The 11,247-nt window shown below is 50.2% G+C and overlaps 1 protein-coding gene across 4 annotated transcripts; it reads right to left on the reverse strand.

The window, feature by feature from the left end:
* Positions 1 to 8,014, reverse strand: C5AR2 (complement component 5a receptor 2). 4 transcript variants are annotated; one of them, XM_036275150.1, is made up of 3 exons: positions 7,912 to 8,014; positions 6,332 to 6,406; positions 1 to 1,597 (listed from the first exon to the last, which is right to left on the reverse strand). In XM_036275150.1, the coding sequence occupies exon 3, from the start codon at positions 1,580 to 1,582 to the stop codon at positions 569 to 571; it is 1,014 nt and encodes a 337-aa protein (XP_036131043.1). In that variant the 5' UTR covers positions 1,583 to 1,597; positions 6,332 to 6,406; positions 7,912 to 8,014; the 3' UTR covers positions 1 to 568. The 4 variants fall into 4 exon arrangements, with proteins under 4 accessions (XP_036131043.1, XP_036131042.1, XP_036131044.1 ...); XM_036275149.1 differs by lacking the exon at positions 7,912 to 8,014 and having other exon boundaries at positions 6,332 to 6,441; XM_036275151.1 differs by lacking the exons at positions 6,332 to 6,406; positions 7,912 to 8,014 and adding an exon at positions 6,146 to 6,219.
* Between the last annotated feature and the right edge of the window lie 3,233 nt (positions 8,015 to 11,247).

An 11,247-nucleotide genomic window follows, 5' to 3' on the forward strand; every position in this document is an offset into this window, starting at 1 on the left:
TTATAGTTTATATGGTAATGGTAGCTCAGAAACCTCACATGGATCCCCAAACACTTGCTATGGCCTAGAAGGCTTTCAAAGTTTCTCTTCCCCACCCAGCACCTCTCTCTCTTTGTCTCACACCACCCTGCCTCTTGCTCACTCTACTCCATCCACAATGGCCTCTTCACTGTTCTTGGGGTATGCCTCAGGGCCTTTGCATTTGCTGTTCCCTCTGCTTGAATGTTTTTCTCCAGATTTAAGCATGAATCCTCTCTTCCTTCTTCAGATCTTGGCTCAAACATCACCTTTCCCAAGAGACATATTCCAAATTCCTTCATTTCTTTTTTTATTGTCTGTCTTCCTCCTCAAGAAAGTCAGCCCCCAGAGGGCAGGAACTTGTGTCTGTTTTGGTCACTGCTGCATCCCAGTGCCCACCATAAGGCCTTGCACAGAGCAGGTGCATAATGAATGTTTGTTGAATGAATAAAGGAATAAATGGCAATAGCATTGAGCTGCTGGATCTACCTATGCCTGAAGCGAGCTTTGTGAAATGGGATAGAAGGATACAAACCAGTTTTCCTCTCGCCTAAACCTCCATCTCCGAAATCAGGTCATGGCTGGTGGATTTCTTGCTGACCACACTTTCATCCTTGCTCTGTGACGCCTTCAGGGCCCAGCGACATGTGGCTGGCAGTGACTGGCGAAGTTGAGCCCGCCCGAAATACAGGAAGAGCAGAGGATTGAGGCAGCTGTGAGCAAGGGCGAGGCCCACCACCAGGGGCTCAGCCCACAGGGCCTGGGCCAGGAGCTTGGAGTGTGGGGCAGCCACGGTGAGGACCAGCCCCAGAATGTGGTAGGGGGCCCAGCAGACAAAAAACCCCACCACAACGGCCATGCCCAGTGGCCAGCAGTGTGGGGCTGCATGGCGGAGGAGGGCACCGTGGCAGGTGGCTACGACCACCAGTGGCCCTAGGAAGCCAAAAATAAACCGGGTGGCGGTCACTGTGTTCTCAGCCGTGGCCGAGCCGCCGTAGTCCACCACACACTCCAGCTGCGGTGGGAAGTGCTCCTGGTGCAGGTGGTGGTAGATGGCTGAGGGCACGGTCAGCATCAAGGCCAAGGCCCAGGCTGTCCCACAGGCCACCTGTACCCGGCGTGCCCGCCGATCCACAGCCCACCAGGTGGGCCGGAGGGCCAGCAGGCAGAGGTCCACGCTGAGAGCAGCCAGGAGCAGGACGCTGGCGTACATGGACACCAGGATGACGGAGGGCAGGACCTGACAGCCCACTGCCCCGTATGGCCATTGTCCTCTGAGGGCAATGGGCACCAACAGGATTGGGAGAGACAGACAGCAGAGCAGATCCGCCACGGCCAGGTGGAGAAACCAGGTGGCACCGACCCTCCGGCGAGCCTCCTTCCTGCTCACCCAGGCCAGCATGGCATTGCCTGGCACCCCAATCATGAAGACCACAGCATACAGCGAGAGAGGGGCCACGCGGAGGGCCCCGTGGGAGACACAGGTGCCATCAACGCAGTCCACGGGGAAATCTGGAATTCCATCATAGTGCCCGTACTCGTAGGTGACGGAAATGTTCTCCATCCAGGCCCTGAACACCTAGGCAGGAGACAAAAGCCACAAATCTCAGTGACGAAAACTCTCAGGTCCTTGGAATGCTGGGGTGTGGGAATCCCAGCCCGTCAGGATCCTAGAACTAGGATGTGACGGCATTAGAACCCTGGCGAGCTCTGATACTGGAATTCTAGAAAAACCATCAGAACCGGCTCATTAGCATCTTGGAATTCTAGAATATTCCAACCTAGAACACCAGCCCCTTAGAATACTGGAATTCTAGAATGCTAGTGTCTAAGCACTAGCTCATCAACATCCTGGAACTCTAAAACACGACAGGGTTGCCCTGGCGGTGTTGTTCAATGGTTAGCACATCAGCCCGCACACCAAAGGGTCTCAGGTTTGATTGCTGATCAAGGGCATGTACCTGGGTTGCAGGTTCGATCCCTGGCCCAGGTTGGGGTACAAGTGGGAGGCAACCAATCAATGTGTCTCTCTCACATTGATGTTTCTCCCTCTCTCTCTCTATCTCTCTCCCTCCCTCCCTCCCTACCACTCTCTCTAAAAATCAGTGGAAGAAATATACTCAGGCTGGCTGGTGTGGCTCAGTGGTTGAGCGTTGACCCATGCACCAAGAGGTCACCAGTTAGATTCCTGGACAGAACACATGCCCAGGTAATGGGCCTGATCCCCAGTAGGGGGCAAGCATGAGGCAGCCAATGGATGTTCTCCATCATCGATGTTTCTCTCTCTCCCTCTCCCTTCCTCTCTCTCTAATGTCAATCAATAAATTTAAAAAATATATATTATATATACTATAATTATATTATATAAAACACACACACTCGAGTGAGGATTAACAAAAAAAAAAAATAATAAAAAATATATCAAAACATGACAGTGTTAGAACCCCAGCCTATGAACATCTCGGAATTCTGGACTATTACAATGTAAGAACACAATCGTGATTAAAAAAAATCTTGGAATTCTGAAATATTAAACTGTTAGAACCCCAGCCAATTGTGACTTGGAATTCTAGAGTAGTGCTGCCCCACTGAACCCTCAGTGTTGCCGGAAATGTTCCGTCTGTGCCGCTCACTGGGGTAGCTGCCAGCCACAGGGGCCACCGAGCATTTGAAATGGGCCCTGGTTGGTGTGGCAGACAGCAGAGCGCACACCCCGCACAGGTACACGTCCTGGGTTTCACAACCTGAACGCAGCTGGATAACTGGCAACCAGGTCGAGACACGAAACATTTCGAGAATCCCACCAGAGCAGTTTTTAAAAATAATGACAGTGTGAGGTAAACAGGAAAGATAAAATGTTGAATTCTCTACAATTCCTTCCTTCCTTCCTTCCTTCCTTCCTTCCTTCCTTCCTTCCTTCCTTTTCATTCCTTCCGCACAGTTCCTGAGTACCTTCTCTGTCGCCCTCACTGGACTCACAGCAGGGGAAAGACAGACAAAAACCCCTTGCCCTTGGAGCTGCCAGTAAAATAATAAATAAGCAAACAGGAGAAGTCAGACAGTAAAATATAGATAAGCAAAATACCCAGTATTTCCAAAGCTGACAAATGCTATAGCAAAAGGAAAAAAAAATCACACAGGGAATTTTAAATTAAGTTAATTTTAATTAAATTTAATTCACATTAGTTTTTCATTAAATTAAATTTAATTTTAATTAAATCCTTAGTGTTGAAATTTTAAATGAGTGGTCAGGGAGGGCTTCTCTGTGAAGGTGACATTTGAGCAAAGCCATAAAGGAGGTGAGGGAGGGAGCTGGGTGGGGCTTTGGGGGAAGAGTTCAAGGCAGAGGGAACAGCCAGTGCAAAGGCCCTGAGGTAGGAATGTGATAGCCATGTTCAAGAAACATCGAGCCCTGGCTGGTTTGGCTCAGCAGTTAGAGCGTTGGCTCGCGGTCCAGAGAGTCCCAGGTTCGGTTCCTGCTAAGGGCACGTACCTCGGTTGCAGTTTGTCCCTGGTCCCAGTTGGGGTCGTGTAGGTGGCAGCCACTCAATGTGTCTTTCTCACATCAATGTTTCTCTCTCTCTCTTCCTTCTTCTCTCCCTCCCACTTTGTCTGAAGATAAATGCAAAAATGTCCTCAGGTGAGGATTAAAAAAAAAAAAAAGTTTAAAAAAAAAGAAACATGGAGAACATCAGAGTAACAGCACTGGTGTGGATTAGGGGGTTAAGGGAAGTAGGAATAGAAAGATATGAGAGGCCACATGAGCATTTAGGACTTTATCTTTTTATTTTTTTAATCCTCACCCAATGGGAGGATTACTGAGCAGAGAGGTGACATGATCTCTCATAGCAATAATAACTATCGTTGTTGGTATGATTATTCATATTATTATTAGAAGCCATCCTCTACTGAGCATTTGGTGTTACATGCTGGGCACTGTTCAGGCACCATTAAATATCATACTGCTTAATCCCAACAACTCTCTGATTTTAATACCACTGTTAAACCCATTCTGCAGATGAGGAAACTGAGGCATTGAGCAGTTAAGTAACTTACCTAAGTTCACTCAGCTAAGCAAGTAACAGACATGAGTTTCGGACTGTGATAGCCTCACTCCGGTATTCCGGGCCCCCGCATAGTATCATCCAAAAATCTTAGCTTCAGCCCTGGCCGGTTTGGCTCAGCGGTTAGAGCGTCGGCCTGCGGTCCGGAGAGACCCAGGTTCGGTTCCCGCTAAGGGCACGTACCTCGGTTGCAGTTTGTCCCCGGCCCTGGTTGGGTCGTGCGGGAGGCACCCACTCGATGTGTCCCTTTCACATTGATGTTTCTCTCTTTCTTCCTCTCTCTCCCTCCCACTCTATCTGAACAAAAATGGAAAAATGTCCTCGGGTGAGGATAAAAAAAAAACAAAAACAAAAATCTTAGCTGCGGGAGAGTTAGAAAGCAGGACAACCAGTGGCGCTGAGCAGACCCGGGCTCTGTGACTCAGTTTTGGTTTGTCTGAGGAGTGACAGTCACCCGGATGAACCTACCTCACAGGTCTGGGGAGGCCTTGAGGAGTTAGTATGTGTAAGGCACAGAGCGAGGGATCTGGAGATCTGTCAGAGTGACCTGAGCCGGAGGCCCCCTGCTGGCCCTGGGGCCTGGCTGGCACTGCCCAGAGCCAGGGTTGACACAACAGGAAGAGCAGAGAGGAGAAGTTGGGCACTCCCCGCTGGCCACTCTGCCCTGCCTAAAGTAAAGTGGAAACGAGGTAGCTGTTGAGAGGCCAAGCCACTCTGTGTGTGCTTGAAGTCTGGCGCTCTGTGCTCATATTATTTTTATCACTAGAGTAAACATGTGCAGGCTTTAGAAACGAAAACCCTCAGAGCCCTGGCTGGGTATCAAGTGGTTAGAGCACCGCCCCAATACCCAAGGTTGTGGGTTTGATCTCTAGTCAGGGTACACATAAGAAGTAGCAAACACCCTGGCCGGTTTGGCTCAGTGGTTAGAGCATCGGTCCGCCGACCAGAGAGTCCTGGGTTCGGTTCCCACTAAGGGCATGTACCTCAGTTGTGGTTTGTCCCTCGCCCTAGTTGGGGTCGTGTGGGTGGCAACCAGTCGATGTGTCTCTCTCACATCGATGTTTCTTTCTCTCTTTCTTCCTCCCTCCCTCCCACTCTATCTGAAGATAAATGCAGAAATGTCCTCAGGTGAGGATAAAAAAAAACACAGCAACCAATGAATACATAGATAAGTGGAACAACAAATCAATGTTTATCTCTCTCTCTCTCTTTAAAATCAATCAGTAGATCCAGCCAGTGTGGCTCAACGGATTGAGTGTGTCCCAAGGACTGAGAGGTCACAGTTTCATTGCCAGTCAGGGCACATGCCTGGGTTGTGGGGTTGATCCCCAGTCGGCAGGAGGCAGATGATTGATGTATCTCTCTCACATTGATGTTTCTCTCTCTCTCTCCCTTCCTCTCTCTCTCTAAAAAAACAATAAAAACATATTTAAAAATAATAGCCCTGGCCCATTTGGCTCACCGGTTAGATCGTTGGCCCACAGACCAATGAGTCACGGGTTCAATTCTGGTCAAGGGCACCTACCTCGGTTGTGGTTTGTCCCAGCCCTGGTTGGGGTCGTGCAGGAGACAACCAGTCTCTGTGTCCCTCTTACATCGATGTTTCTCTCTCTCCCTCCCTTCCACTCTATCCGAACAAAAATGGAAAAATATCCTCAGGTGAGGATTAAAAAGAATAATAAACTAAAATAATAAATAAAAACAAAATCAATCAATCAATTAAAAACTAAAAACTCACCCCTGGCTGGGTGGTTCAGTTGGTTGGAGCATCGTCCTGTGCTCCAAAAGATTTCGGGTTCAATTCCCAGACAGGGCACACACCTAGGTTGCAGGTTCCATCCCTGGTTGGGGTGCATACAGAGGCAGCCATTCGATGTCTCTCTCTCGCTCTATCTCTCTCTTCCTCTCTCTCTCTAAAAATCCACAAAAACATATCCTCGGGTGAAGATTAAAAAATAATTAAAAACTCTAACTTTCACCAGCTGTGTGGCGTTGGGCAAGTCACTCAACATCTCTGTGCCTCAACTGCCTCATATATAAAATGAGAATAATAATATACCTACATTAGAGGGTGTTATGAGAATTCACCAAGTTAATAGCAGTGAAGAGCCAAGCACAGCACCTGGTCCACAGTGAGCTTTAAACAGGTAGCAGTGACTGTCCCAGCTGTCTACTATTTAGACACACCCTCTGGCCCCACCCCAAGACCCAACCTCCCCCCTTACCCAACAACCCTTCCCAGCTCTTACCGAGTAAAAATCCGGGAAATTCTCTGCGTGTAAATAGTTCAGTCAGTCTGTGTGTGCTATTTCCCTTTTAATATTCTAAACAGAAATGGGAACATTCAGCACCGACTGTGTCATTGCTTAACCCTGTCCACTTCATGCACCTTTGGGTCGTTTCCCTATCTGCATCACCTCCTGTCTTCGAAACCAGCCCACAGTCTGGGCGTGTCAAGCTTATTAACCAGCCTCAGACTACAGGGCATTTAATGATCATCAATGAGCAGCACTGTTATTCTATACAATAACTTCTATTTGTATGCTGATATCTACATATAAAACGTAACTGCTGCCCTGGCCAGTTTGGCTCAGTGGTTGAGCGTCGGCCTGCGGACCAGAGAGTCCCGGGTTCGGTTCCCGCTAAGGGCACATACCACAAAAAAATAAATAAATAAAAAATCTTAAAAAAAAAAAAAAAAAAGTAACTGCCATGATTATTATTTTATAATCATTCAAATGACAGATGACATTTTTCAACCACCTGTTATGTCCAGGTGTCATCACCCTATGAAATAAGTTATTATTGTTATCTCCATTTCCCAGAAGGTCAGGATTCTTACTATTATCCCCATTTTCCAGTGTCTATTCTTCCCTGCTGTGTCCGGCATCCAGCACACAGCGGGTGTTTAGTTGATGTTTGTGGAGGTAAAGAATGAAGAGGAGCCCTGGCCAGTTTGGCTCAGCGGTTGAGCGTTGGCCTGCGGACCAGAGAGTCCCGGGTTCAGTTCCCGCTAGAGGCACGTACCACAAAAATAACAATAATAATAATAATAATAATAATGTTTAAAAAAAAGAATGAAGAGGGAAACTGAGGCACAGAGAAGCTAAGGGGTCACTTAGGTGTCTCTCCGTTCCTCCCAATTACAAGCACCCACTCGCGTGCTCTTGGCACACGTGTGTTCGTGTCTGCCAGGCTGGCTAGGACCGCTGAGCTGGGAAACTGTGGGACACACGAAACCAAAAGCCAAGCGCTGGGATGTTCGTTGCAGCCCAAGACGGGAAAGCATCCAAATATTCACCCACAGGGGAACGAAGAAACATACCACGTTGTTCTTTTCGTGCAGTGGAATGAACGTGGAAGGGTTTTGTGTGGAGGAGACAGAGCCAGACACACAGGACAATGTGCTGGATGATCCTATTCACATAAAGCTTAAAAAACAGGCAAGAGGCCCTGGCCGGTTTGGTTCAGCGGTTAGAGCGTCGGCCTGCGGTCCTGGGAGACCCGGGTTCGGTTCCCGCTAAGGGCACGTACCTCGGTTGCGGTTTGTCCCCGGCCCTGGTTGTTGTGCGGGTGGCAGCCACTCGATGTGTCCCTTTCACGTCGATGTTTCTCTCTCTCTCTGTTCCTCTCTCTCCACCCCCCCCCCCACTCTACCTGAACAAAAAATGGAAAAGTGTCCTCGGGTGAGGATAAAAAAAAAACAAAAAAACAAAAAACAAACAAACAGGCAAGAGAATTCTATGGGGGTGGTAGTGACCGGGGTTGGGGACCAAAGGGGGCTCGGGGACTGGGCCCATGCTGCTTCTTGACCCCGGGTGCCGGTTACCTGAGTGCTGAGCTCCTGGAGACGCCCCGCCCCGATGTGCCGCTGCTCCGCGTCACACAGGACAGGACACGGAAGGACCTTCCTTATGAAGAGGAACCACCGAGCTGAAGGGATCGTTCACGGGCCACGTGACTGTGGTGGCCTTCCCAGAAGGCGCAGATTGGAGAGGGCTGTTTACTGGACACCTGAGCGTGACAAAACATCGGGATCCTCGGGGAAGCCTTTCTGTTGGGCTGCCCACGTCCACCCAAGAGCCGCGGTTCCGATGCGGACTGCAATGTGACAGTCATGAAGGTTCCAGTCCTCGCCCTGGCCGGTTTGGCTCAGCGGTTAGAGCGTCGGCCTGGGGTCCAGAGAGACCCGGGTTCGGTTCCCGCTAAGGGCACGTACCTCGGTTGCAGTTTGTCCCCGGCCCTGGTCGGTTGTGCGGGGTGGCAACCACTCGATGTGTCCCTTTCATGTTGATGCTTCTCTCTCTCTCTCTCCCCCTACTCTATCTGAATAAAATATGGAAAAATGTCCTCGGGTGAGGATTTAAAAAAAAAAAAAAAAAGATTCCAGTTCTGGTGCCCAGGAGCTGAGAAGAAGGAGTTTCACGGGCCAAGATTGTGAAACTCCCCCTTCTTCCGCTCCTCCTTCCCCCCATCCTTACCGCCTCTTGCAAGAGGGCTGCCAGTCTGGCCAAAGGCACGATCCGGGCCCATCGCCAGGGCCCTGGAGGTCTGGGGTCTCTGCGGAGCGTCTGGCGCCTGGTGAATTCCTGGAAGTTCGTCGTGTTTGCCAGGACCCCTATGGGACACGACTGGGCACAGCCGTTTCACTGGCCCCAGCAAATCTTCAGAACCGGGAAAAACACGGGAAAAACAGGAGTGGCATTCTCCTACTGAACTCTTCCTCTCCATGACTCACACGTCCCAAAATTACCGGGCAGCAAATGAGGTCAGAGATGGCTTGGTGGGTGGAAAGCTGACCAGGTCCCCAACCCACCCAGGCTCAGTGTCACCAGCTTCCTGGAAGCCAGACCCGCATGTGGTTTGACCTCGGAGGCCTGGGGATCTTGGCTGTCCCCACAGAGCCCTCTGAGGTCTTCCTCATTCAGCAGCCGCTGCCTGCTGCCCACTCCCAGCCGCCAAGGACGTGCCCAGCCCTGGGCAGTCTGCCTTCTCCTGAGCCCTGAGGACAGATAAATATTTCTCCTGCCTCGCATGTTCGGAGGGAGACAGCTCAGGGTCATGTCCTCCACAAGAGACCAAGGCCGGTGACCAGAGTCTGAGTCCTCAGAGGCAGACAGAACACTAGCAAGTCCTACTGAGGCAGGACGGTAAGAAGCTAGGAAAACCTGGGCGCGATGGAGTGGGGAAACTCAGACAAGACCATTAAACGGGGGCAAACAATTTGAACAACTTACGGCCGGTTGAAAGACCTTATCTTCCCTAACCAAGGACCCTTGAGAGCAAACAGTGTATATCTCTCGTCCCTGACCAGAGAATACACAGCTCACATCACCCTGGTCGGGAAGATAAGAGACCCAATTAATGCCATCTGTGCCAGGGACAAACAAAGTCCGGGGAACAAATAACCAAAACACCGTCAGAGCCAGACAGACCCAAGATTAAAGTAAAACAGTAAAGCAGCCCAAAGAACAAGGCCAAACTCCACTATCCGCTCCTGCTGATGCATCAGCACATTAAAAACACACCTAGGCCCTGGCCGGTTTGGCTCAACGGTTAGAGCGTCGGCCTGTGGTCCCGAGAGACCCGGGTTCGGTTCCCGCTAAGGGCACGTACCTTGGTTGCAGTTTGTCCCCGGCCCTGGTTGGTCGTGCGGGTGGCAGCCACTCGATGTGTCCCTTTCACGTCGATGTTTCTCTCTCTCTCTCCCTCCCGCTCTATCTGAACAAAAAATGGTAAAATGTCCTCAGGTGAGGATAAAAAATAAATAAAATAAAATAAAATAAATTAAAACACCTGGCAAGCTGACGCGTTTTCTGCTGACACCCTCTCTAAGATTCTCACCTGCAGAAGGGAGATAAAACCCTCAAGACAGAAGACACCAGACAGAAGACACCAGCGCTGGCTGGAGCACACCCGCGCCCCTTCTTGGTCATGAACTTTTACTTCCCCCACCAGACCCGAAACCAGGGAAGCAGTGGGCAGCACAGTGGCAGCTTGTCCTGGGGTTAACACCCTCATCCTGTCCCCAAGGCCCCCTTTTCTCTGACCTCCCAGGGAGCCAAAGCAGCACTGCCCAGGCTCTCTCCGGTAGCTTCTATCCCAGCCCTTCCACGTGTCACTCACTGTCCCCAGCTTTAGTAAACGTGCTCCCACAAGCACCCCAACTCATGGTGTGAAATCTTTCCCGCACAAAGCCAGGCACCCACACGCTACAGGCCGGCCTGAGGCAGATACAGCCTGGGCCGGTCCCCATCCGGTGACACTATCTCCTCCGTGGGCCTCAGTTTTCCAACTTTAAAATGGGAAGATGTTGGCTATGGTGGTTCCCTAGCTCACTCTCGGCAAAGCACAGAGTCTGAGGATGGGCTCGAGAGACAGAACACTCAGACTCTGATTCCAGACCCAGAGACTTGGGGACCTCCGCCACCCTGAGCCTCAGTTTCCTCATCTGTAAAGTGGACTTTTTGCTCCGAGCATTAAGTGGGTGAAGAGAATTAAAACATAACAGTGGTGCCCGGTTCACAGAATACATTATGCACATGTTTGTTAAATTAACAACAACAGGCCCTGGCCGGTTTGGCTCAGCGGTTAGAGCGTCGGCCTGCGGTCCTGAGAGACCCGGGTTCGGTTCCTGCTAAAGGCACGTACCTCGGTTGCAGTTTGTCCCCGGCCCTGGTTGGTTGTGCGGGTGGCAGCCACTCGATGTGTTCCTTTCATATCGATGTTTCTCTCTCTCTCTCTGTTCCTCTCTCTCCCTCCCACTCTACCTGAACAAAAAATAGAAAAATGTCCTCAGGTGAGGATAAAAAAACAAACAAAACATAACAGTGGTGCCCGGTTCACAGAATACATTATACACATGTTTGTTGAATTAACAACAACAGAATATATATACTATAAAGTCTTACATTTTACATTTGAGGAATGCAGGCTTAGCAAGAGGAAGGGGCTCTCACTCCAACTTTGGAACCATTCAGCAATTTTTTTTTTTTTAATTTGAGAGAGAGAGAGAGAAACATGGGTGTGAGAGAGAAACATCGATTGCCTCCCATACGAGCCCCGATGGGGGATCAAACCCACAACCTAGGTATGTGCCCTGACCTGGAGTCAAACCCTCAACCTTTTGTGGGTGGGAGGATGCTCCAACCAGCTCCGGCTCAGC

This window comes from Molossus molossus, unplaced genomic scaffold, assembly GCF_014108415.1.
Source record: "Molossus molossus isolate mMolMol1 unplaced genomic scaffold, mMolMol1.p scaffold_m16_p_21, whole genome shotgun sequence".
Classification (NCBI taxonomy): Eukaryota; Metazoa; Chordata; class Mammalia; order Chiroptera; family Molossidae; genus Molossus; species Molossus molossus.

Coding starts and splice junctions, on each gene's coding strand:
- C5AR2 (XM_036275150.1), bottom strand. CDS start 1,582: ATGGAGAACATTTCCGTCACCTACGAGTACGGGCACTATGATGGAATT.